Raw genomic sequence first — 25,942 nt, forward strand, 5'->3', positions numbered from 1 at the left:
GCCCTAAAGCGTGAGAAGAAGTCTGGAATATAAATGTCTAAAAAAATGTATGCATTTGGATTCCTTTAGGGGTATGGTGAGTTCATGTGAGATTTTATTTTTGGACACAAGTTAGTGGAATATGAGACTTTGTAAGGAAAAAAAAAAATAATTTCAGCTAACTTGGGCCAAAAAAATGTCTGAATGGAGCCTTACAGAGGGGTGATCAATGACAGGGGGTGATCAGGGAGTCTATATGGGGTGATCACCCCCCTGTCATTGATCACCCCCCTGTAAGGCTCCATTCAGATGTCCGTATGTGTTTTGCGGATCCGATCCATGTATCTGTGGATCCGTAAAAATCATACGGACATCTGAATGCAGCCTGACAGGGGGGGTGATCAATGACAGGGGGGGTGATCAATGACAGGGGGGGTGATCAATGACAGGGGGGGTGATCAATGACAGGGGGGGTGATCAATGACAGGGGGGGTGATCAATGACAGGGGGGTGATCAGGGAGTCTATATGGGGTGATCACCACAGTCATTGATCACGCCCCTGTAAGGCTCCATTCAGACGTCCGTATGCGTTTTGCGGATCCGATCCATCTATCAGTGGATCCGTAAAAATCATGCGGACATCTGAATGGAGCTTTACAGGGGTGTGATCAATGACAGGGGGGTAATCAATGACAGGGGGGTGATGAGGGAGTCTATATGGGGTGATCACCACAGTCATTGATCACGCCTCTGTAAGGCTCCATTCAGACGTCCGTATGCGTTTTGCGGATCCGATCCATCTATCAGTGGATCCGTAAAAATCATGCGGACATCTGAATGGAGCTTTACAGGGGGGTGATCAATGACAGGGGGGTAATCAATGACAGGGGGGTGATCCGGGAGTCTATATGGGGTGATCACCACAGTCATTGATCACGCCCCCTGTAAGGCTCCATTCAGACGTCCGTATGCGTTTTGCGGATCCGATCCATCTATCAGTGGATCCGTAAAAATCTGGCGGACATCTGAATGGAGCTTTACAGGGGGGTGATCAATGACAGGGGGGTAATCAATGACAGGGGGGTGATCAGGGAGTCTATATGGGGTGATCAGGGGTGATCAAGGGGTTAATAAGTGACAGGGGGGGGGTGTAGTGTAGTGTAGTGGTGCTTGGTGCAACATATTACTGAGCTACCTGTGTCCTCTGGTGGTCGATCCAAACAAAGGGGACCACCAGAGGACCAGGTAGCAGGTATATTAGACGCTGTTATCAAAACAGCGTCTAATATACCTGTTAGGGGTTAAAAAAAAACACATCTCCAGCCTGCCAGCGAACGATCGCCGCTGGCAGGCTGGAGATCCACTCTCTTACCTTCCATTCCTGTCAACGCGCGCGCCTGTGTGCGCGCGTTCACAGGAAATCTCGCGTCTCGCGAGAGGACGCGCCGGCGCGTCCACCCAGAAGAGCAGGGCCGCCGCAAAGACGCAATCCTGCGTACGGCGGTCCTGAGGAGGTTAATAAGATTCCGTCCATAGCAAGCGCTCCTCACAAGACTTCTTTCTGACTATCTTCTCAAGATGGCCACCGATGCCCTTACCCTGAGGCTAAGACCTCCCTCCCTAACTACCCAGAATTCATTTGGCTCATCTTGGGAACGCGCAGCCTCACCCCAACCAATCGGCTTTCTCCAGACTTAAACATGCCCTCTTCCTCCTGAGTAATCGCAAACTTTTATCGCAAATATTCTAATCGCTAATTTTTATCGTGAATAACGGCACTATCCCGGTCCGACGGGAGCGTGCACGCAGCGATCGGGACTGCCCACTACTATTGTCCTCCGTCTTCTGTATATAGATTATAGGAGACGGAGGACACCTAGGAACGCTGTTTTACCCCCACCCCACTGAAATGCCTGGGGGTAGAAAGAACATGCTGCAAATACTAGGTGACTCAATACCTATACAAAAGTATTAACGAGGGAACTAAGGTAAACTTAGTCAGACCAATCCAATTACATAAAAAAAAAATATATGACAGTTACCCTTTAAAGATACAGCCACCACTTCCCTGTCCCATTTCCTATCCTAGACATTTATGACATAACCTGTACATAGTCAGGGACAGTGACAAGAGGCAGTCTAGAACTCTCTGTATGTTACACACAGGCGACAGATAGTGATGACTATTGATGAAAGGATGAGTGGAGAATTGAATGACTCCTTACTCCATGGAGCCCAAAAGTTATTCCTACTATTTGCTTTATGCCTTTTTCTGTGAAATTTGTACTGTGACGTGTACTTTAAACTTGTTTGTGACATCATTATGTTATTTTTTTTTCCTGTGCTGTGTCAATGTGTATTCGGTTACCTTTCTTGAATGCATTTCTGTGACCTCACTGTGTGTATTATCCTTATAACAGTGACCTCATGGTGTGCATTATCACTATAACTGTGACATCACTGTGTGTATTATCCCTATAACCATTACATCACTGTGTGTTATCCCTATAACTGTGACATCACTGTATGCATTATCCCTATAACTGACATTACTGTGTGCATTATCACTATAACTATGACACCACTGTCTGTTGTCCCTGTACTGTGTTATCACTGTATTGTGACATTGCTATATGCATTTTTATCTGTACAGTGACATCACCATGTTTATAATCCCACTCTATACAGTGACATCACTGTGTATATGATCCCTGCACTGTGACATCAGTGTACAGTGTACTGTATATTTTCTCTGTACTGACATGAAAATATTTATACTGTAGAAATCTCTGTGTACATTATACCTACATTGTTACAACTTAAGCTTTATCGCTCTGACAACAAAATAATGATTTTTTTTCATTTTCTAAACCCACTGCTACAGAATGTGCCCATTCCAAGTTTTGCTATTTGGGCCCCATCATTAACATAGAAACATAGAAACATAGAATGTGTCGGCAGATAAGAACCATTTGGCCCATCTAGTCTGCCCAATATACTGAATACTATGGATAGCCCCCGGCCCTATCTTATATGAAGGATGGCCTTATGCCTATCCCATGCATGCTTAAACCCCTTCACTGTATTTGCAGCTACCACTTCTGCAGGAAGGCTTTTCCATGCATCCACTACTCTCTGTCAAGTAATACTTCCTTATATTACTTTTAAACCTTTGCCCCTCTAATTTAAAACTGTGTCCTCTTGTGGTAGTTTTTCTTCTTTTAAATATGCTCTCTTCCTTTACCGAGTTGATTCCCTTTATGTATTTAAAAGTTTCTATCATATCCCCTCTGTCTCTTCTTTCTTCCAAGCTATACATATTAAGGTCCTTTAACCTTTCCTGGTAAGTTTTATCCTGCAATCCATGTACTAGTTTAGTAGCTCTTCTCTGAACTCTCTCTAGAGTATCTATATCCTTCTGGAGATATGGCCTCCAGTACTGCGCACGATACTCCAAGTGAGGTCTCACCAGTGTTCTGTACAGCGGCATAAGCACTTCACTCTTTCTACTGCTTATACCTCTCCCTATACATCCAAGCATTCTGCTGGCATTTCGTGCTGCTCTATTACATTGTCTTCCCACCTTTAAGTCTTCTGAAATAATTACTCCTAAATCCCTTTCCTTAGATACTGAGGTCAGGACTGTGTCAAATATTCTATATTCTGCCCTTGGGTTTTTACGCCCCAGGTGCATTATCTTGCACTTATCCACATTAAATTTCAGTTTCCAGAGTTCTGACCATTCTTCTAGTTTTCCTAAATCCTTTTCCATTTGGCGTTTCCCTCCAGGAACATCAACCCTGTTACATATCTTTGTGTCATCAGCAAAAAGACAAACCTTACCAGCGAGGCCTTTTGCAATATCACTTATGAAGATATTAAACAAAATCGGTCCCAGTACAGATCCCTGTGGAACCCCACTGGTAACATTACCTTGTTTTGAATGTTCTCCATTGACTACAACCCTCTGTTGTCTGTCACTCAGCCACTGCCTAATCCACTCAACAATATGGGAGTCCATGCTCAATGACTGCAGTTTATTGATAAGTCTTCTATGTGGGACAGTGTCAAAAGCCTTACTAAAATCTAGATATGCGATGTCTACTGCACCTCCACCGTCTATTATTTTATTCACCCAGTCAAAAAAATCTATAAGATTTGTTTGACATGATCTCCCTGAAGTAAACCCATGTTGTTTTTCATCTTGCAATCCATGGGATTTTAGATGTTCCACAATCCTATCCTTTAATAGGGTTTCCATTAATTTGCCTACTATTGATGTCAGACTCACTGGTCTATAGTTGCTTGATTCCTCCCTACTACCTTTCTTGTGAATGGGCACGACATTTGCCAATTTCCAATCTTCCGGGACGACTCCTGTTACTAATGATTGGTTAAATAAATCTGTTAACGGTTTTGCCAGCTCACCACTAAGCTCTTTTAATAATTTTGGGTGTATCTCATCAGGCCCCTGTGACTTATCTGTCTTCACCTTAGACAGCAAACTTAGAACATCTTCCTCTGTAAAGATACATGCATCAAACGATTTAATAGTCATTCTTTCTAGTGGAGGTCCTTCTCCTTTTTCTTTTGTAAAAACTGAACAGAAGTATTCATTAAGGCAGTCGGCTAGCCCTTTATTCTCTTCTACATACCTTCCGTCCTTTGTTTTTAATTTAGTTATTCCTTGTTTTAATTTCCTTTTTTCATTTATATATCTGAAGATTGTCTTATCCCCTTTTTTCATAGACTGAGCTAGTTTTTCTTCTGCCTGCGCTTTAGAAGTTCTTATAACTTGCTTGGCCTCTCTCTGCCTAATCTTGTAGATTTCCTTATCTTCATTGCTCTGGGTTTTTTTATAATTACAAAATGCTAGCTTTTTATTTTTAATGATTTGGGCCACTTCTGCTGAGTACCACATTGGTCTCCTCCTTTTTTTGCTTTTACTGACAAGTCTAATGCAATTTTCTGTTGCCTTCAATAATGCACCTTTTAAGTAGTCCCATTTCTCCTGGACTCCATGTAATCCGTTCCAGTTTGAAAAGGACTCATTTATGACTAATTTCATTTTTGAAAAGTCTGTTTTTCTAAAATCTAAAACTTTTGTTTTTGTGTGGTGGGTGTCACGGAACCATGAACCAGACGTACAACAAGAGATAAGTGAAAATAAGAAGGCTTTATTGAAAATAAAGCTGTAAAGCAAAAGTCCAAACGGATGGTGAAACCGAGCAGAGTCTTTGCGAAGCCAGAGGTCAGGAACCAGAAGGGTAGTCAGACGAAGCCAGGATCAGGAACCAGCAGGGTAGTCAGACGAAGCCAGGATCAGGAACCAGCAGGGTAGTCAGACGAAGCCAGGATCAGGAACCAGCAGGGTAGTCAGACGAAGCCAGGATCAGGAACCAGAAGCAGCAGCAGTCTTAGAAGCATGTGAACACAAGAGGACCAAGCAAGGAACTGAAGCCACAGACCTCCTATATATATGAGCTAGGCATCCAGCTCCTCCCAGGGGAAGGAGGAGCCGCAGGGTGGAAGGCTACAAGAAACCCAGAAACCTAAGATGGCCGCCAGCACATGTCAAACGAAGGAGAGCAGCAAGCAGGTAAGACCATGACAGTACCTCCCCCTCAAGGGCCCCTCCTCCGCGGAGCACAAAACGGTTTCTGAGGGAAGCGTGCGTGGAAGGCTCGGAGCAAGGCAGGAGCATGGACATCTGCGGAGGCAACCCAGGAACGCTCCTCTGGACCATAACCACGCCAATGGACCAAAAACTGCAACCGACCGCGGACCAGGCGTGAGTCCAGGATATTGCTCACCTCATATTCCTCACGATTGCCCACTTGGACCGGACGAGGCCGAGGAACCGAGGAAGTGAAACGATTACACACCAGTGGCTTCAACAGGGAGACATGAAACACGTTGGAGATCCGCATGCCAGGAGGAAGCGCAAGGGCATAGGCTACCGGGTTTACCCTGCGAAGCACTCGGAAGGGACCAACAAAGCGAGGCGCCAGCTTGGGAGTGGGCACTCGAAGGTTGAGGTTGCGGGTGGACAACCATACACGGTCTCCGACCTGGTAGGAAGGAGCAGGCGCTCGTCTGCGATCAGCCTGGAGTCTCTGGCGCTGCACAGAGACCTCAAGGGACTTCTGGATCTGTACCCAAGAAGCACGTAGGACGGAAAGGTGATCCTCCACAGCCGGAATATCCTGGGGAGAGAATACCTCCGGTAACACGGCAGGTTGGAACCCATAATTGGCCATGAAGGGAGACGTCCCAGAGGAAGAGTTCACTGCCGTGTTCCTGGCAAACTCAGCCCAAGGCAGGAGGTCAACCCAATTGTCTTGGTGATCGGAGACATAGCAACGAAGGAATTGCTCCAAGGCCTGATTGGATCGTTCTGCGGCCCCATTGGACTGAGGGTGGTAGGCCGAGGAGAAGGAGAGATGAATCCCCAACTGGGAGCAAAAGGCGCGCCAGAACCTGGACACAAACTGACTCCCCCGATCCGACACAATCTCCTTAGGCAAACCGTGCAACCGGAAGACCTCCCTGGCAAAAATCGTGGCCAACTCTTGTGCAGAGGGTAACTTCTTGAGAGGAACACAGTGGCACATTTTGGAAAACCGATCCACAATCATGAGAATGACCGTATGGCCTCGGGATGCAGGGAGGTCCACAATGAAATCCATCCCCAGGTGTGACCATGGGCGCTCCCCGGTGGCTATGGGTTGCAGAAGGCCCAACGGAAGGTGCCGAGGGGACTTACTCTGGGCACAAACGGAGCATGCCGCTACATATGCGGCGATGTCGGAACGTAGGGAAGGCCACCAGAACAGACGTGAAACAGCCCAGGACAGCTGATTCTTTCCAGGATGCCCCGCGGTCTTGGAGTTATGGTAGGTTCGCAACAACCGAGTGCGCAACTCCTCAGGCACAAAACATCTGCCGTTGGGTCTCCCAGAGGGAGCACCAGATTGAGCCGCCAAAATCTGCTCACCCAGGGGAGAGGTCAGGCTGGTGCGAATGGCGGCCAGGATCTGATTCGGAGGTATGACCGAAGTCGGAATCGACTCCTCCCTGGACAGCTCGGAGTACTGCCGTGATAAGGCATCCGCCCTGATGTTCTTGGAACCGGGTAGGTAAGAGACCACGTAATTAAAACGTGACAAGAACAGAGCCCATCTGGCCTGACGTGGTGTCAATCTCTTGGCCTCAGAAAGGTAGGTCAGATTCTTGTGGTCCGTCAGGATGAGAACCGGAACCACCGAACCCTCGAGCAAGTGCCTCCATTCTTTAAGGGCCTGCACGATGGCCAATAACTCCCTGTCACCAATCTGATAGTTGCACTCCGCGGAAGACAGTTTCCGGGAGTAAAACCCACAAGGAAGCAGAGGACCCTCTGGTGTTCTACGCTGAGACAGAAGGGCGCCTACTCCCGTCTCAGACGCGTCCACCTCGAGGACAAAGGGCAACCCAGGGTTGGGATGCGACAGAATCGGAGCCGACACAAAGGCGGACTTTAGGGCCTCAAAAGCTCGGATGGCCTCGAGCGGCCAGACCTGGGAATTACTGCCCCTCCTGGTCAGATCCGTGAGAGGCTTGGCCAGCATGGAAAAGTCCCTGATGAACTTCCGATAATAATTGGCGAAGCCCAAAAAGCGCTGCAGGGAACGAAGACCACTGGGCTGGGGCCACTGTAAGATAGCCGAAACCTTCTCAGGATCCATGGAGAACCCCTCAGCGGAAATGATGTAACCTAAGAAGGTTACCTGGGATCGGTGAAATTCGCATTTCTCAAGCTTACCGAACAGCTTGTTCTCTCGTAACCGTTGCAACACTCGTCTGACATCCAGAATGTGGGCCTCCATGGATTCAGAATATACCAAGATGTCATCCAAATAGACCACCACACACTGCTGCAACAGGTCACGGAAAACATCGTTGATGAATTCCTGAAAGACTGCGGGCGCATTGCACAACCCAAAGGGCATAACCAAGGATTCGTAATGACCGGTCCTGGTGTTAAACGCGGTCTTCCACTCATCGCCCGCCTTGATCCTTACCAGGTTATATGCCGCCCTCAGGTCGAGTTTGGTAAAGACCGTGGCCCCTTTAAGGCGATCGAACAGCTCGGAAATCAAGGGTATCGGGTAAGCGTTCTTGATCGTGATGCGATTGAGACCCCTGTAATCGATGCAAGGCCTCAACTCACCGCCCTTCTTTTTCACAAAGAAAAATCCAGCCCCTGCCGGGGACGAAGATTTGCGAATGTGTCCGCGTGAAAGCGCCTCCCTCACGTACTCCTCCATGGCCTCATTCTCCGCTACCGACAGTGGATAGACTTTGCCACGAGGAGGAACGGCACCAGATTGTAACTCTATGGCACAATCGTATGGGCGGTGCGGAGGTAGGGCAACCGCGCGCACCTTATCGAATACATCCCGGTACTCCTCGTATTCAGGAGGCAACAGAGAGTCCGAGGAAGTACACAGCAACTTGACAGACCCATGGATGCAACTAGCCCCACACTGCGGTGACCACGAGAGGATCTCGACCGATCTCCAATCGAAAGTCGGATTATGCTTCTGGAGCCAGGGGTACCCCAAGACCACCGAGTAGTGTGGAGACGAAATAACCTGGAGGCAGACCGACTCTCTGTGAACGGCACCAATGGCTATCCCCACTGGAAGGGTCTCATGAGTCACGTGTGGCGGCAGAAGGGGTCTGCCGTCTATCGCCTCAAGAGCCAGTGGGGAACCTCGAGCCTGCAGAGGAATGGAATTGGCGGCAGCGAACACACTATCAATGAACAAACCACCAGCACCAGAGTCCACCAACGCCTGGGTCGTCACCGAGCCCCCGACCCAGGAGAGGACAACAGTGATCAGTGGTTTGTCAACACGGGAAACCGGGGACGAGGAGACTCCACCCAAGATCTGCCCCCGACAGGATCTCAGGGTACGAGCGTTTCCCGGACGGTTCGGACATGCCAACCGAAAATGCCCACCGAGACCACAGTACATGCATCGGCCCTCGCGTCTCCGGAGTGCCCTCTCCCCCTCGGACAGGCGAGCAAACCCCAGCTGCATGGGTTCACCCCCAGACAAGTCATCCCCAGGAGGCGTGGGAGGAGAGGGAGGCACGGGTGGGACAGAAAACGTAGGCACCAATCTGTTAAAAGACCTCCGCAGGTTCTCCTTAAAGGAAGGTCTCTCCCTGAGTCTGGTGTCAATCAAAATCAGGAAAGAAATAAGAGACTCGAGCTCAACTGGTAGGTCCTTAGCTGCAACCTCATCCTTCAAGGCATCCGAGAGACCATGAGAGAAAGCAGCGACCAGAGCCTCATTATTCCAGCCCACCTCTGCTGCCAGGGTACGAAACTCAATGGCGTATTCAGCTACGGATCGTGAACCCTGTCTGATGGACATAAGGAGCTTCGCAGCAGAGGCAGCACGAGCCGGCACATCGAATACCTTCCGAAGAGAAGCAACAAAACCGGAAAACTCGGCAACCACCGGATTGTTGTTCTCCCATAAAGGGCTGGCCCAGGCCAAGACCTTGTCCGAGAGCAGCGAGATCAAGAAGCCCATCTTTGATCTCTCAGTAGGAAAGGCATGTGGCAGCAACTCGAAATAAATGCCCACCTGGTTAAGGAAACCTCGGCACTGAGTTGGCTCTCCCCCAAAGCGGTGTGAAGGAGGGGCAGAACCGGTCATACCCCGAAACACCGCAGGCGCAACAACAGGTGTCGGGGTAGACTCTGGCGCAACAACCGGAGCGGCAGTAGGAGCGAGCCCAGGAGCGACAACCGACCCATCGGCAACGGGAGCGAAATGAGCCGTGCGTTCAAGCAGGGTTTGCAACGCCACAGCGAACCGACCCAACAGGTGATCCTGCTGATCAAGTCTGGCAACCAGCGTGGGTAGCGAGGATGGCCCTGTACCGTCAGAATTCATGGCTTGGTCCTAATGTCACGGAACCATGAACCAGACGTACAACAAGAGATAAGTGAAAATAAGAAGGCTTTATTGAAAATAAAGCTGTAAAGCAAAAGTCCAAACGGATGGTGAAACCGAGCAGAGTCTTTGCGAAGCCAGAGGTCAGGAACCAGAAGGGTAGTCAGACGAAGCCAGGATCAGGAACCAGCAGGGTAGTCAGACGAAGCCAGGATCAGGAACCAGCAGGGTAGTCAGACGAAGCCAGGATCAGGAACCAGCAGGGTAGTCAGACGAAGCCAGGATCAGGAACCAGAAGCAGCAGCAGTCTTAGAAGCATGTGAACACAAGAGGACCAAGCAAGGAACTGAAGCCACAGACCTCCTATATATATGAGCTAGGCATCCAGCTCCTCCCAGGGGAAGGAGGAGCCGCAGGGTGGAAGGCTACAAGAAACCCAGAAACCTAAGATGGCCGCCAGCACATGTCAAACGAAGGAGAGCAGCAAGCAGGTAAGACCATGACAGTGGGACTCTTTCACAGTTCTTATATTAAACCACACTGACTGGTTATCACTAGATCCCAAGGTTTCGCCTACAATGACATCATATACCGAATCCCCGTTTGTGAATACCAAATCCAAAATGGCCTCCCTCCGGGTTGGCTCCTCAACCACTTGTTGTAGAGATAACCCCAGTAGGGAATTTAGAATATCTGTACTCCTGGTAGAACTTGCTATTTTGGTTTTCCAGTTTATACCTGGAAGATTGAAATCTCCCATAATGATAACTTCTCCTTTCATTGTCATTTTAGCTATTTCTTCAACTAGTAGATCATCTAGTTCTTTAACTTGACCAGGTGGTCTATATATCACACCTACACGAGTTACTGCATGGTTAGCAAACTGCAACGTAACCCAAACTGACTCTATGTTGGCCTCACCAACTTGTATTAGGTTAGATTTAATGCTATCTTTCACATACAGGGCCACTCCTCCTCCTTTCTTGCCTTCTCTGTCTCTTCTGTATAAAGAGTACCCTGGTATGGTTATGTCCCAGTCATTTCTTTCATTAAACCATGTCTCCGTAACAGCCACTAAATCTACATTCTCAGATGCCATTATTGACCCAAGTTCATTGATTTTTTTACCTAAACTGCGAGCATTTGTAGACAGGACTCTGAGCTTATCATTTCTTAACCTCTGTGCTTCTGACCTGTTCTGGCATTGTTTCGGGGGGCAATTTGACTCTTTTATTTTCACTCTTTTGCCCCCCCTTCCTAGTTTAAATACTCTTTCGCAAATTCTTGGAGTTGTTCACTAAGTACATTTGTTCCTTTGAGAGAAAGATGCAAACCATCTTTTTTGTACACTTCCTTTCTATTCCAAGTAGAGCTATCATGAGAAACAAAGCCAAATCCTTGCTCTTGACACCATTTACCAAGCCATATGTTGAACTCCTTTATGCGCCTCTGCCTATCATTCTGAACATTATTGTCACGGATGGTGTACAGGAAACAAGATAATACAATACAAACAATGACTCACTGGACCCACAACTAAGGAACAAAAGGGAGACCCCTGCAATCGACCTGCCGCTCTCCCTTATTGCTCAGCCTATGCGACCACCCCAAAGGTGGATGGGCGCATATCCACGTACCTCGGCTATCTTAGACCTGAAGGCCCTACAATAGTGAGGGGACACGACCACCGGCTCCCTACACAGACACGGAGGGAGTCAGGGTCACCTGGATCCAGAAAACAGAAAATCATAAATACATAAACAGAACTTATCTTGCAGACGACTGTGGACAGGGAACTGGGAACTGGGAGCTGGGAACTGGGAACTGGAACAGCATGCACACACACTCCAGGAAGTTGTATCAGCCGCACACTACTGCCTTATGGGTAGGAATTTAAAGGGAAGTAATCAGTCCGACTGCATGACAGCTGAGATAGACTAACGAGGTGAGGAACAGAAACCAAAACAAAGAAACTCAAGGAGGAGGATCTGGACGGCTCCTGTCAGAGCTTCTCAGCTGTCTGGTTGTGACAATTATGCACAGGCAGAACTTCAGAAAATGAAATGGTGGATGCAAAATCCTGTACGTCATTACCAAGTGTGATAAAAGATTTTTTCACCTCTGACACTTCATTGCAAGCCAGGTCATTTGTCCCTAGATGGACAAGAACATCCACGTCCCCTTCCTGCTTTGCTTGCTTAACAATATTAATAATACGTCTTCTATCTCTTCTAGCAGTAGCCCCAGGGAGACATCTCACAAAACCATTTTCTTTAAGCTCCACACTTCTTACACATGCTCTTACTCTTACAAATGTCCCCAATTGAAGATAAGATGCCAGTCTTTCAACTTCAGGCAAGTGACAACCTATTTCTAGCATCATCATGTGCTCCGAGTGGCCATAAAGTTTTAACAGTGTTAGGACCCATCACATACCCTGTATCCTCCATGATGCAACCGAGCCACAGGTCTGGACAGCTACAATCGCCTACAGGGAATACAGTAAAGCGATTATTACTATATACCAGCAGCAGAAGACATACATGTACAGCCATACAGAGATACCATACCTGCAGCCATGCGTGGTCTGTTATACATCATGCCAAGGTTTTGTCCCAGAGCCTGTGCTAAAGTCACCGCCATGGCAGCAATGCTTCCAAACTGAATACAGTAAACACAGTACACATATTAAAAAACAGACAGTTTTACCTTTAAAACCCTTTGCTTCTTATTCCCATACTAAAGGGGTTTTCTCACTTCAGTAAGCAGCATTTATCATGTACAGAAAGTTAGTACAAGCCACTTCCTAGCATCTTGACTGTTACATTTTACAAGTGGCCTGTTCACACTGATGTCATGAGATCTGTATATTTATTTTTTTCAAGATGGATATGACATATCCATTGTTATCCACTTAGATATATAAATTGACAGCACTCCAAAATTGCAGGCAAAATAAAAGCGGGCGCCGGATTTTGGAGTGCTGTCAATTTATATATCTATACGGATGTAAGTGTTCCTGAGGTGGATCTGGGAACTAATATAGACGAGCACCCAGTGAGAGCCAGTTAAACCTGATGGAAAAGAGCTTAGCCAAGCGTGGACAGAGTCTGAAACAGTTATTTAAACATTTGCACTTGGGACAGAAATTAGAGGCAAACTTATTTCTAGCCCTACAAGGAACAATTACTAGTAGACTAAGAGGGGTCTTGAGAACCTAAAATGCTCTGTGATGGGGTAGTGGGACAAGGGAATTCTATTCTTTCGTAATGAACTAGATTCAGAAAATTCATTATGTGAATTCATGTGAGAAATCGCTTTTCAGGTTGGTAATTCGACCAAGGTATATGTACTAGGAAACTGATGAAGCAGGACATTTTGTTAAAAGGGTCATGGTGAAGGGTCTATAGAACTCTTCTTGCAAAATATAGGAATCTAAAGGCAGCAGTTTCTTATATTAACTCTTGATTATGTAGTTTAATTATTCCTTATTTTACCACATTTTCTTTAAAGGGAACCTGTCACCGGGATTTTGTGTATAGAGCCGAGGACATGGGTTGCTAGATGGCCGCTAGCACATCCGCAATACCCAGTCCCCATAGGATTTTGTGTATAGAGCCGAGGACATGGGTTGCTAGATGGCACATCCGCAATATCCAGTCCCCATAGCTCTGTGTGCTTTTATTGTGTAAAAAAACCCGATTTGATACATATGCAAATTAACCTGAGATGAGTCCTGTCCCTGACTCATCTCACGTACAGGACTCATCTCAGGTTAATTTGCATATGTATCCAATTCTTTTTTTTCACAATAAAAGCACACAGAGCTATGGGGACTGGATATTGCGGATGTGCCATCTAGCAACCCATGTCCTCGGCTCTATACACAAAATCCCAGTGACAGGTTCCCTTTAAAGAAGTTGTCTCTTTTTTAGCAAATGGCATTTATCATGTAGATAAAGCTAGTACAAGACACTTACTAATGTATTGTTATTACCCATATTGCTTCCTTTGCTGGCTGAATTCATTTTTTCATCTCCTTATTCACTTTTAGTTTCCATGGTCACGACCACCCTACAATCCAGCAGTGGTGGCCCTGCTTGCACACTATAGAAAAAAGAGCTGTCCTAGGCACACTCCCGTGGCCACCAGAGAGGCTGGCACTTTTTCCTATAGTGTGCATGTACGGCCACCACTGCTGGATTGTAGGGTGGTTGTAACCGTGGAAACTAAGTGTATAATGAGATGGAAAAATAAATCCAGCAAAGCAGGCAATATGGATAATAGCAATACAGTAGTAAGTGCCTTGTATTAACTTTCTCTACATGATAAATACCATTTGCTGAAGTGAGACAACCCCTTTAATTTCATTACAATAGTACAAACTCTTTCACTACCTTAATATACAAGGCCCAAAGGGGGAATTTATCAATGGCTTTACACCAGAAAACTGGTACACAAAAGTTGCAAATTTTGGTAAAAGCCTCATCTGTGCCCTTTGGTTGTTTTCCAGCGTTCTCACCTCTTTTATAAAAGTGTCTGTGGTTTACCTGTGGAACAACAGATGAACTATAATTTATGCCAGAAATTGGTGTAAATCATAGCACAAATCTATGTTAGCTCATAGCTGCCACAGATTAGATTTTCTGGCTCACGGACAGACTAAGAGCTTTTGCCTCCTAAATAGTCACTAACGTTGCATAAATCAATACTACAGGAACTACAGGCAAATATAAGAAACTGTATAATACACAGGATCAGACAAAAATGTCCTTTTCTCCCTCTAGTAGCTTATTTCTCCCCACTCTCCATAGACTTTGATGGGCAGCATATAATTAGATCCTTCAGTGAGCTGACAGTTCATCAAGAAGGACTTAATAGAGAATGTTAGTTTAGGAATGAGATTAAAGAACTATTTTTCTCTGATAACATATATTACAAAATTTCTTGTGTTCATTTATACTATTTGTTTATGCAAAGTGTGCTGAAAGGTTAGCATCTGTTTAATATTTTTTTTGCATCTTACAACAGCACACTTTGGACTAAAGGCAGAGTATCAAATGTCTCAGAGTATGTAAATTTCTCCCATTGTCTAGATGTCTAGGATGATCAGCATGCAGTACTTGTTTTGGCCAAGACTACCGACACTTCAAAGGGTATCTCTCCAAGATAACCCCTTCTTTAAAAAAGGAACTAGTAAACTTCAGTTTCTCAACCTGTTATAAGTGTACCCTAGGAGCTACACTCCATATCTTGGAGGATATTCACACTTTCCTTATAATGTGTACAGTGCATAATCATATGCTTGAAGGTACTTTGATATAATATATTTGAGTAGGGGAGGATTACTTGGTTCAGAAAAAGTGACCTAAGTCTAGCTGATATAGTCAGGTTAAAATGTGGCAGGCCATCATATATAGGTGTGGGCCAGGTCTGCCGCAACGGGAGCTGCTCTTATTTGGCATCTCTCTGCTCCAACCCCCTCTATGATGTCCATTTGCCCTACTAAGGTCTTCATGAGAAAACCCTTTAAAGGCAAATTTCACACACAACATATTTACTGCAGAGTTTCGCGTGCAGAAGCCACACAGATTTTGCATTAAAAGGTGCTGCTTATTGAAATTCTGAGAGTGAACTAATATATTGAGTGTTGTCCAAATTCACTGTTCCAAAAGACAATTGGGTCTTATCTTGTAAGGTTAGAGGTAGAAACCGCAAAATGAAATATATCAACAATGGTTACTACATTATACACGCAACATCTCAGATATATACGAGGTAAGAAAATCTTAAAATATAGAGTTTAAATAAGCCATCACTCAGTGTGTACTTCTGGCATATTTTCAGGAAAAAAAATCTATGTCATAATAATAACAACATTAAAGTTCCCTTCATCCGTTCATCCATGCCACATCAGTATCTGGAAAAACAGAATTATTCTTGTGCACACAGCTCCAACTAGTGGTGTAGTACTGCAACTGTTCTCATATTGCATAAATGAAGAACACAGGGAGACATTTATTAGGACAGGCATATTACACACTCGTCTTAATCTATCCCCAGCTGACATCAGATATACCACAATTAGGCTACATGCACACGACCATGTTTTGCGGTCTGCAGATCCATTGTAACAATGCTTAAAACAGACAAGAATAGGACATGTTCTATTTTTTTGGCGGGGCTACGGAACGGACACACTGATGCGGACAGCACACGGTGTGCTCTCCGCATTTTTTGCGAACCAATTCAAATGAATGGGTCCGCATCCTATCCTCAAAAAAAAAACGGAACGGACACAGAAACACGCGTGCATGTAGCCTTATTAAGAGGCGCAAGCCTCCTAATAATCGTGGTGGGTCTGTGCGCCAAAACGGAAATCCACACCGACAAGGGAGCTGGTGTAGATTTCCACTATAATATATGTCAGTTTTCTGGAGTAGATTATTATAAAGGTGCCAGTCTGGCTATAGCCGCCCCTGCACTGCCCATTACCCGCCCCATTCTGGTAACTTTTTTAAATAGCGGCAAGCCAGGGGTCTAAACCACTAGAAATGTGGAAAACTATGCTCAACCATGGCATGAACCAAACTTTGCGACTTTTTGCTGCCCGTTTTATGTTGTATAGGGGATGATAAATGTTCCAGATAATGTGGGAGAGGACACTTCACAAGAATTGACCAGTTTTATAGCATAACATGGCCGTACGGAGCAGTTTGTGCCATTTCGGAATTTATACAGTAAACTGGCCAACTACTTTAAAGGGATTGTCCAGGCATTCTGAAAAATACAATGATTCCCCAGTCCTGTGGAAGAAAGATGGTTTCATGAGCACTGCGGATGGCGCCGTCCCTGCTGCACTCGCACAGACTGCTAGCTCTTCCTTTTGGGTCCCGACCGGATGTGTGCACTTCTTTTCCTGTGCGTATACTGCTATTCAGCTGAACAGGAAGAGAAGCGCACACATCGGGTCAGGACCCAAAAGGAAGAGTCTGGAGCCTGTGCGAGTGCAGCAGGGACGGCAAAACCATCTTTTTTCCATAGGTCTGCAGAATGCTTATATTCTTCATAATGCCCAAAGAACCCCTTTAAGTAACTGAAAGATGCAGAAATTAAAAGAAATCCCTGAAGAAAAAAATTAAAAAGGAGATTTTTGTATAACTTACCAGTAAAATCTTTCTCGCTCTTCATTGGGGGACACAGGAACTGTGGGTATAGCTATGTCCTCTAGGAGGCGTTGACACTAGTAAAAGCTGTTAGCTCCTCCCCTGGCAGCTATACCCCCTCCAGCCTGGAGAGAGAGCTTCAGTTTGTGTACAAGCAGTAGGAGAAGCAAGCCAACCAAGAAAAAACATGGAACACCAATCATGCCAAAAGGACCCAACGGGGTTCAAACCAGCAGCTGCTCAACTGTGGTCGAACAACAATACTGGGTAGGTGCTGTGTCCCCCAATAAAGAGCGAGAAAGAGATTTTACTGGTAAGTTAAGTTATACAAAAATCTCCTTTTCTCGCCCATATTCATTGTGGGACACAGGAACCGTGGGACGTCCAAAAGCAGTCCACAGGAGGGAAAAAAACACAGCCCCATGGAAACAAGCGTCCAGGCAGGCATCTAAGAAACTGACGCCTGCAAGACCATGCGGCCCAAGGCAGCGTCCTCCAATGCATAAGTATGTACCTGGTAAAATTTGTGAATGTGTGTAAGGAGGGCCAAGTCGCCGTCTTACACAACTGAGCAGCCGAAGCGGGATTCCTCCGCGCCCAAGATGCGCCCACCGCTCTGGTGGAGTAAGTCGTGACACCTAAGGCTGGAACCCTGCTTCGGGCGCGGTATGCTTCAGCAATTGTAGATCGAATTTGGTGTGCGATTGCCACCTTGGAAGCCGCCAATCCCCTCCGAGGACCCTTCGGAATGACAATAACGGGATCCGTACGGCAGAAGGGACCGGAGGCTACTAAACAGATCTTCAGAGCTCTGACAACGTCCAAAGGTGTAATTCCGTTCTGATGGAAGTAATAGCGACCAGAAAAACTACCTTCCAGGACAGGAATCGGGGAAACTCTCCTACACGGGCTCCAGGGAAAACCTGGAGCGCTGAGAGTACTAAACTCAGATTCCAAGGCGGTAAGGAGGACGGTACAGAGTAACCATATGAGCTACTCCCTGAAGAAGGTCCTCACAGGCCCCAGGGAACCTGAGAGCGCTGGAAGGATAGAAGGCGACGACACCTGACTCTGCAAGAACTAAGACCAAAGTCCAACCCTGATGAAGAAAGAACAGGACCGTGGGGAAAAACTATCTGGCAGAGCACTTCGGCTTCCACAGAAACGCAGGAAGGACCTCCAGGTCCTGAATAGATCCTGGACGATGCAGGCTTGCGGATGACATCCGCCTAAAAAATCTCTTCGCATAGAATGGCGGTCTTAATAGCCACGCCGGTAAACGAAGAGACCTAAAATACTAATGGAAGACCGGACTCTGAAGGAAGGACATCTCTGAGTGGCAGTGACCAGGACGTCCCCTAGAAGGAGACGAGGTCGGCGTACTACGTGCGACGGCCAATCCCCAGGGCGACTAGGATAGTCGGAATACCCTCCATCCGGATCTTCCGTAGAACTCTGGGTAGGAAGGGGAAGGGGGGAAAACGCAAGGAGGGAGAACCCTTACCAGGGAATCAGGGTGTCCACGCCGCAAGCTTCCGGATCTCTGCTCGGGAGAGGAAGGTAAGAAACTTCCGAGACAGTCTTGAAGCCATCAAGTCCACGTCCGGGTGACTCCAACGCAGAAAGCCCGCCTCGAACACCTTCCGCAATCCAGGAATACAGAAGGGAGAGGCCGGCAGCCGTTTGTTCGAGGGGGAAGAAGAAATAGAAGGGTGTTCCGTACCAGGAATGGAACGTCTATCATCACGGCAAGACGTGACAGCAACCCCGCTCCGTCTGGTGTAGGGAGTCTCTCAGTCTACCCCCGGAATGGGCGGTGGGAAGTAAGATCACCAGAGGGCTGACGTGACTTAGACATTAGTGATGTCTTAAGAGAGGAATATATTATACAGGTAAGTCACCCAGGACCAATGTGAAGGATTCATCTGCAGAAGGAGAGATGTGGAGCGTGCCACATCCCACCAGCCGGGTCCAGAACTCTGGAATAGAAGGCCACTAAAGAATACCCCATGCAATGCAGATGTAGGCAGGGACTGAGTGGCTGTGCTAAAACTCCGCCTGAGGAGGAAGCTAAGTAAGGGGAGCCACAACTGTATCGCTAGCCCATACTCCAGCGGAGGACAGGGCCATACCGCAGAGGCCACCAATTCAGATCTAGAAGAATCCGCCACCTGACGAAGGAGCTGTGCAGTAAGAACCATAGTATGTAGTGGTAACGCAAATACCACTCTCTCAGAAGTAGCCAGCGCCTGCCCCGTCGGCGCAACTAAAGGTAAGCCGTGAGGCCATCCGTAGGAGCCATGGCACCATACTGCCCCAGTTGAGAAGAGCTAGCTTTAACACTTTACCTGGAAGGCTCTGAACAGGAGCGACAGCAAGCTAGCGTCAGGGTAGAACCCCCAACTGAGGGGGGACTACAGAGTCAGTGAACACTCGACTCACTTAAACGTACTTCCAGAATATGCGCAATGGCACATGCACTACGTAGTGATGAGGACAATGTCCTGACCGACTGGAACAGAGGATGCCCATGGAGAAGGGTGGTCTGTAGGACCCATAAATGTTGCTAGGCAACTCCTTTGAGAGACAGAGGATGGCACAACCATGCTCCAAACCAGCACCGAAGATAAGAAGGATACCAAGTGTAAACAGCTACTGTATCCACTGGCGGCACCCATACACCGCCGATGCAGAGCACCGGCATCCGCGGGTATCAACTGTTGCCACGCCCCACAGAAGAAGCTAAGGCATCTAGCGCTGTGGCGTAGTTGAACTGTAGTAATCTAAGATGCTCAGGTATTCCCCTGTAAGCGGATCACTTGTGGAAGGGGAATGCAACAGGAAGCACGGTTATGGGGAAAGGCTAATGCATACGGCAGGTACAGAACCCAGTGGAGATGCAATGCCGCCACTTACCAAAGGGGAGATGCATACGTCCAGCACTAAATCCAGTGTAACTGTACATAGTCCACCTACCGAAGGGGGCAGAACATAAGGCAAGTACTGTATCTGTAGTAGTGAAATTTCTCCGCCTATGGAAGGGGTGATGCCTACGACAAGTGCTGCCAGCGGAAGTGGTCATGCTTACGGCAGGAACAGAATGCAACGGCAGAGAGATTACGCGTTTATGGAAGGAAATGCATATGGTGAATCCAGCACCCAGTGAGAGTGCAATTACCCCACTAAGGAAGGGGTAATGTCTACAGTAAACACTGTAACCGGTGATAATGCCAGAACAGTACGTACTGTACCCAGTGGAATGCAATACCGTCCCCTAAGAAAGGGGAAAACGCCCCTCACAATATCTGGAGCAGGCATCGATGGCCTGGAGCAGGCATCTACTTATCTGTCCAGCCGCCATCTTCACCCTTTCTCTTGTTCCAGCAGGGTCACCCCTTCAGCTAATGGCACCGTAGTGGCAGGACGCTGGAAGAGGGACTTGGACGGGTGACCCCTTGGCTGGCAGGATGCAGGGAGGGAGGCTGCCCTGGTCCACCTTGTCTTCTTGTGGGGGGAGGAGGCAGCGTGGCGAACCAACACTGGCGTGCTCCCCCGGGAGAACAGGGAGGAGAGGCGACCACTGTTTCCCACCTAAAAGAAGAGAAAAAAACAAACTAAAATAAAAAATCTTCAGGAGCTTCTCTGCAAAGCAGGGAGGTCTTGCCTGCTATTGACACTAGAAAAAAATGAAGCTCTCTCTCCAGGCTGGAGGGGGTATAGCTGCCAGGGGAGGAGCTAACAGCTTTTACTAGTGTCAACGCCTCCTAGAGGACATAGCTATACCCACGGTTCCTGTGTCCCCCAAATGAATATGGGTGAGAAATTCAGTTTTTGTCCTGGAAGCATGATCTCTAAACCAATCTTACCCAAAGATCTCTTTATGTCTGCTTCACTTAGATCAGGAAATGACCTTTATTGTGTGAGCTTCATCCTGCCCTATGTATAAATAAGTGCACCCTCTGCTGAAAGCTGCAGTCTAGCAAAGGCAGGATTTATATATACAGATGACCAGACAAGTTCATGAGGCGTGATGTGGAAGAGGCAGGTAGGAAGCAGTCCAGCTATCTCTGCATTGCAAGACCCCATTTTAGAGTAAATATCCATCAGGCAAAACTGAATTTCGTGTTTTTGCTCAAAGATTCTCTTTTTGTCGTAATGACAGATTTGGTTATATTATACTCACCTCGATCACACCACCGCCTTTGGTTGGAGAGCATATCCCACCAAAATAAGCTGCTCCACTGCGGCTACTTTTAAAAGTGCGTCCTCTAAATGCAGAGAAGAGAGAACGTTAGTAAAGAATGTAGTGATTCTTTAGTCAGGATCAAGACCTGACTAGGTCAAGGGTGGGTGACAGGTCATCTTTATAGGAGATGTCCGAGATAATTAGAAATTTGAGCAATGCTTTAAATAAAAGAGGTTACATACTCACCTCTTTCTCTGGCACTCTTCTCTGCGCCACCGTTTTGTTTCTTTTGTATACAGCACAAGACCGCTGAGAACAGTAATTGGCTGCAGTGGTCACATGTCATGTACAGCCAAAGGACAGTTTTTGGCTGCAGTGGTCACATGCTATATACTGCCGAGGACAGTAATTGGCTGCAGTGGTCACATGCCATGTACAGCCGAGGACAGTTTTTAGCTGCAGTGGTCACATGCCATATATTGCCGAGGGCGGTAATTGGCTGCAGTGGTCACATGCCATGTACCGCTGAGGACAGTAATTCACTGCAGTGGTCACATGCAATACACCACTAAAGACAGTAATTGGCTGCAGTGGTCACATGCCATATACGGCTGAGGGCAGTAAATGGCTGCAGTGGTCACATGCCATGTACAGCCGAGGACAGTTTTTGGCTGCAGTGGTCACATGCCATATACTGCCGAGGACAGTAATTGGCTGCAGTGGTCACATGCCATATACTGCCGAGGATGGTAACTGGCTGCAGTGGTCACATGCTATATACTGGCGAGGACAGTAATTGGCTGCAGTGGTCACATGCCATATTGGCTGCAGTGGTCATGTGCTGTATATCTGCATCTCACCACTGCAGTCTGTCAACAAACAGCAGGTGAAGGACCAGACTGGCGCCATAGAAAACAGCACTGGAGAAAGAGATGAATATGTAATGATCATTTTTAACTTCTAGTTATCTCGGACAACCCTTTAAAGAGCACCTGTCACCTCCCCTGACCGCTATGTTTTAGTAAATACTTGAACTGTATTCACCATGAAATAACAATGCTGAAGCCTCTTTTCTTGAAGTCTGGATTGTGCCATTCCTTCGTTCATTCCTCCCAGAAGTTTATAAATACATTAACTACTGGTAAATCTCCATTTCCCCACCGCCGTAAAACAGGGTGTATCCCTACAAACCGTCAACACTGACTGGTTAGTGTTAGGACCCTTGCAGACGAGCTAGTGTCTTGCTGCGGACGAGGCACCCGGCCTGAACTCTGCAGCACTGCCGGGGTCACATAGCATTATATTGATTTATGATGCTATGTAACCCATAGAGGTCTGGAATGTATTAGATGATATAATGCTGTCAGTGTTATCCAACACATTCCAGAATTGTAAAGGTTACATAGCATCATAAATCAATATAATGCTATGTGAACCCAGCAGTGCTGCAGAGTTCAGGCCGGGTGTCTCGTCCGCAGCAAGACATTCACTCGTCTCAAAGGGTCCTTAGGCCTATTGCACACAACCGTTGTGGCTCTGTTCCATGCATTTGTGCGCAAGCAACGTCCGTGCGGCGGCTGGGACGGATCCAGACCTGAATGGGTCAGTGATCCGTCCGTTTCGCAAAAAGATAGAACAAGTTCTATTTTTTTGCGGAACGGAAGCACGGATTGTTCTGTGCTGCCGTTCCGCACCGCATCTCTGGATTTGCGAACCCATTCAAGTGAATGGGTCCGCATCTGTGATGCGGAATGCACATGGCCGGTGCCCCGTGTATTGGGAACCGCCATATATACGGCCTGCAATAAGGCCACGGGAAAACAACGGCCGTGTGCAAGAGGCCTTAGAGTGTGTGGGGACACATCCTCAACTGCTAAGATGCAGTTGTCAATTCACTCATAAATTTCTAGTTGGAATAATAGAGCAACAGTATAACATAGTTGGAAGATGTTCCAGAATTGTTATATTATGGGAAATACAATTATTTCTAAGACCGATATACAGTATTATTAAAGGTGATGGATCCTCTTATATAATAATAACTGTTGTATATGGTCAAAAAGACATGGTTTGTGGTGGGAATGATCATTCACAGTGTCATGGTAATGTTTTTGTAGGTTTCTTTTGTATTGTATTTCATGAACACCAATAAACTATTGTGCTACTGTAGATAGTTATGTATGTCTACCAGTGGTGGTCAATCTACCACATAGCGGGGGGCTTATATTACAGATGCATACTACAACATGTTCCCAGCAGAGGTGTGGCCATAGATGAAAATATATTCCCTTAAAATGTCCTTCATGTTTTTCTTTAAAATCCCTTAACAGTCCGCGGTCTTGTCACAGAGGGCAGTGGGGTCCTCAGTCTGTAGTGACAGTGGCCCGTGTCACAGAGACACACAGCATAAGGTGTTAGTATACAGGAGAAATGTATGCTAATGCATCAAGTTTAAAAAAAAAAAAGAAACCTAAGAGTATTCCCATAATGATATTTAAAAATGTCATTAACAAAGTCACCCAAAAAAAAAGATTTAGTATAAAATACATTATATTGTTCATACATTACATAAAATAAAACCTACACATAGTAATATCTAGACGGAATAACCTGAAGAATTAAACAGCGAACAGCATAAAACAATATAGAAAGTCGAGCCGCAAAAAAACAGCGCTAAAAATGATATAATTTCTCCTGCATAAAATGAGGCTTCAAACAGCAACATCAATGCGAAAAAGGGAGGCAAAACTAAAAATGTTCGTTATTAAAGACAACCTGTCACATTTCTAGTGCAATGTTATAGAGCTGGATGAAGTGAGAAGATAGGTCGTTTAGTAGGAAGATTCTGCCGCTTGTTAGGCTAATTTCACACTTGCGTTGTTGAAAAAAAACTTTTCCCTTATAGTCCTCATGTATTCTGAATGGAAAGAGATCCGTACAGGATGCATTAGGATGTCTTCTGTTTCGTCAGCATTCCGTTTTGTGAACGGACACAAAACCGCTGTAAGGTGCGGTTTTGTGTACGGTCATAAGAACAAAGAAAAACAGATCCGGCACTGAAAACAACGTAAGTCAATGGTGATAGATCTGTTTTTCTTGGAGCCGTTTTTTTCCGTTTTTATTTCACACAATTGCATCCTAACGGAACAGATGCATCCTGATGTACAAAATCAAAACAGATCTGTTTAATTCCGGTATAGAGATCCTTTAATGGATCTCAATACCGGAATTAACAACGCAAGTGAGAAAATAGCCCTATTTATTGATCAAAACCTTTACTCCAGTGAGCAGTTCTAATCCATGACGGCCAACTGTATGGCGGTCCATACAGAGAAAGGACTACACTAGACTCCTGAGCAGGACTTGTCTGCGTCAAAAGATCAGTCCTAGTAGGAATATATCAGGATACAATTAAGGCGCAAAATACACCGGCCAGGACACTCACATGGAGAGTAAGAGTCTTCTTCTTTATTGAGTTTTTTTTCTTTTTGTATCAATAAAATAAAAAAAATAAACGTGTTTCGAGGGTACTAAAGCCCCCTTCATCAGGTTAAAAGGGGCTTTAGTACCCCCGAAACGAGTTGTTTGGTTATTTTATTGATACAAAAAGAAAAAAACTCAATAAAGAAGAAGACTCTTACTCTTCATGCGAGTGTCCTGGTCGGTGTATTTTGCGCCTTAATTGTATCCTGATATATCCCTACTATATTGTCTTTGGGCATCCTCTCCGGAACTTTTGGATACCACGGCAGCATAAACCGACAAGTGGACGCATGAGTTTGCACGAATCTACTAAACCCACAGTAGAGATGTGCCTATTGATAGCACAACTCTTTAAGGCGAGCCTCCAATTTTTTAGTTCTATCAACCAGTCATATCTAACTGGAACATACTACCCTATGGTGCGCTTTCTTTATGCTTTTCTATCCACTGTACGCCTATACAAATAAACAAAAAAAATCAGTCCTGGCATTTAAAAGCTTACAGGCTCACCTCCAGACAAGGCTATGCCATCCCAGTAGGAGAGGGCATTCATAGGCAGATTTCTTAGCTCTCTGCACTTTAGTGGTTGTATTGCTACGAGCTGATTGCCAGTTATACTCACAATTTTACACAATATTCGGCACATTTACACAGGACAATGATCAGGAACAAGTGTATTTCATTCCAGATGAACGGCCTGTGTAAAAGGGCCATACGCTTATATTATAGAGCCCCATGGCAAAATTTCGTAAGGACCACATCCCAGTGAGAAATGTAAAGAAGGTACTTATATTTTTAAGTGGAGGAATTTCTTAATAAAAAAATGAAAATGAGCTCTGTCTCACTTTACCCAACACCTACTGGAAAGAGTTGAACATTTGCTTTTTCTAAATAGGGCGCTCATTCTGAATAGAATATTTCTCAATGTATTTACGCCTGACAACTGGCATAATTACATTTATACCATAAATGTCCCCCATACAGCTCTGTTTCCTGCTTCCCTTCACATAGTACATTATAAAACTGGTTGCCTGCAACCACCACAAGAGGAATTAGCATAGGATTTAATACAGTTACCAGTAAACTCAATGGCAGCTGTAAAATCAGTTTGCACTGTGCTCTCCCTGCTGGGAACTTCAAGAAAATGTAGTGAATTTATTTATTTAGAAAG

The 25,942-nt window shown here is 46.1% G+C and overlaps 1 protein-coding gene across 3 annotated transcripts in view; it reads right to left on the reverse strand.

Annotated features, from left to right (window-relative positions):
• Positions 1 to 25,942, reverse strand: part of ADAM11 (ADAM metallopeptidase domain 11) — a 115,194-nt gene that overhangs the window by 24,085 nt on the left and 65,167 nt on the right. For all 3 annotated transcript variants that reach the window (XR_005779850.1, XM_040437472.1, XM_040437471.1), the window contains exons 12-14: positions 21,286 to 21,370; positions 12,507 to 12,597; positions 12,373 to 12,424 (exon numbers count right to left, since the gene is read on the reverse strand). Coding sequence is in view for 2 of the 3 variants with exons in the window: in XM_040437472.1 (XP_040293406.1) it covers positions 12,373 to 12,424; positions 12,507 to 12,597; positions 21,286 to 21,370 (228 nt within the window). In the remaining variant the exon portion in view is untranslated. The remainder of the gene's footprint in view (positions 1 to 12,372; positions 12,425 to 12,506; positions 12,598 to 21,285; positions 21,371 to 25,942) is intronic.

The sequence above is a fragment of the Bufo bufo genome, chromosome 6 (assembly GCF_905171765.1).
Source record: "Bufo bufo chromosome 6, aBufBuf1.1, whole genome shotgun sequence".
Classification (NCBI taxonomy): domain Eukaryota; kingdom Metazoa; phylum Chordata; class Amphibia; order Anura; family Bufonidae; genus Bufo; species Bufo bufo.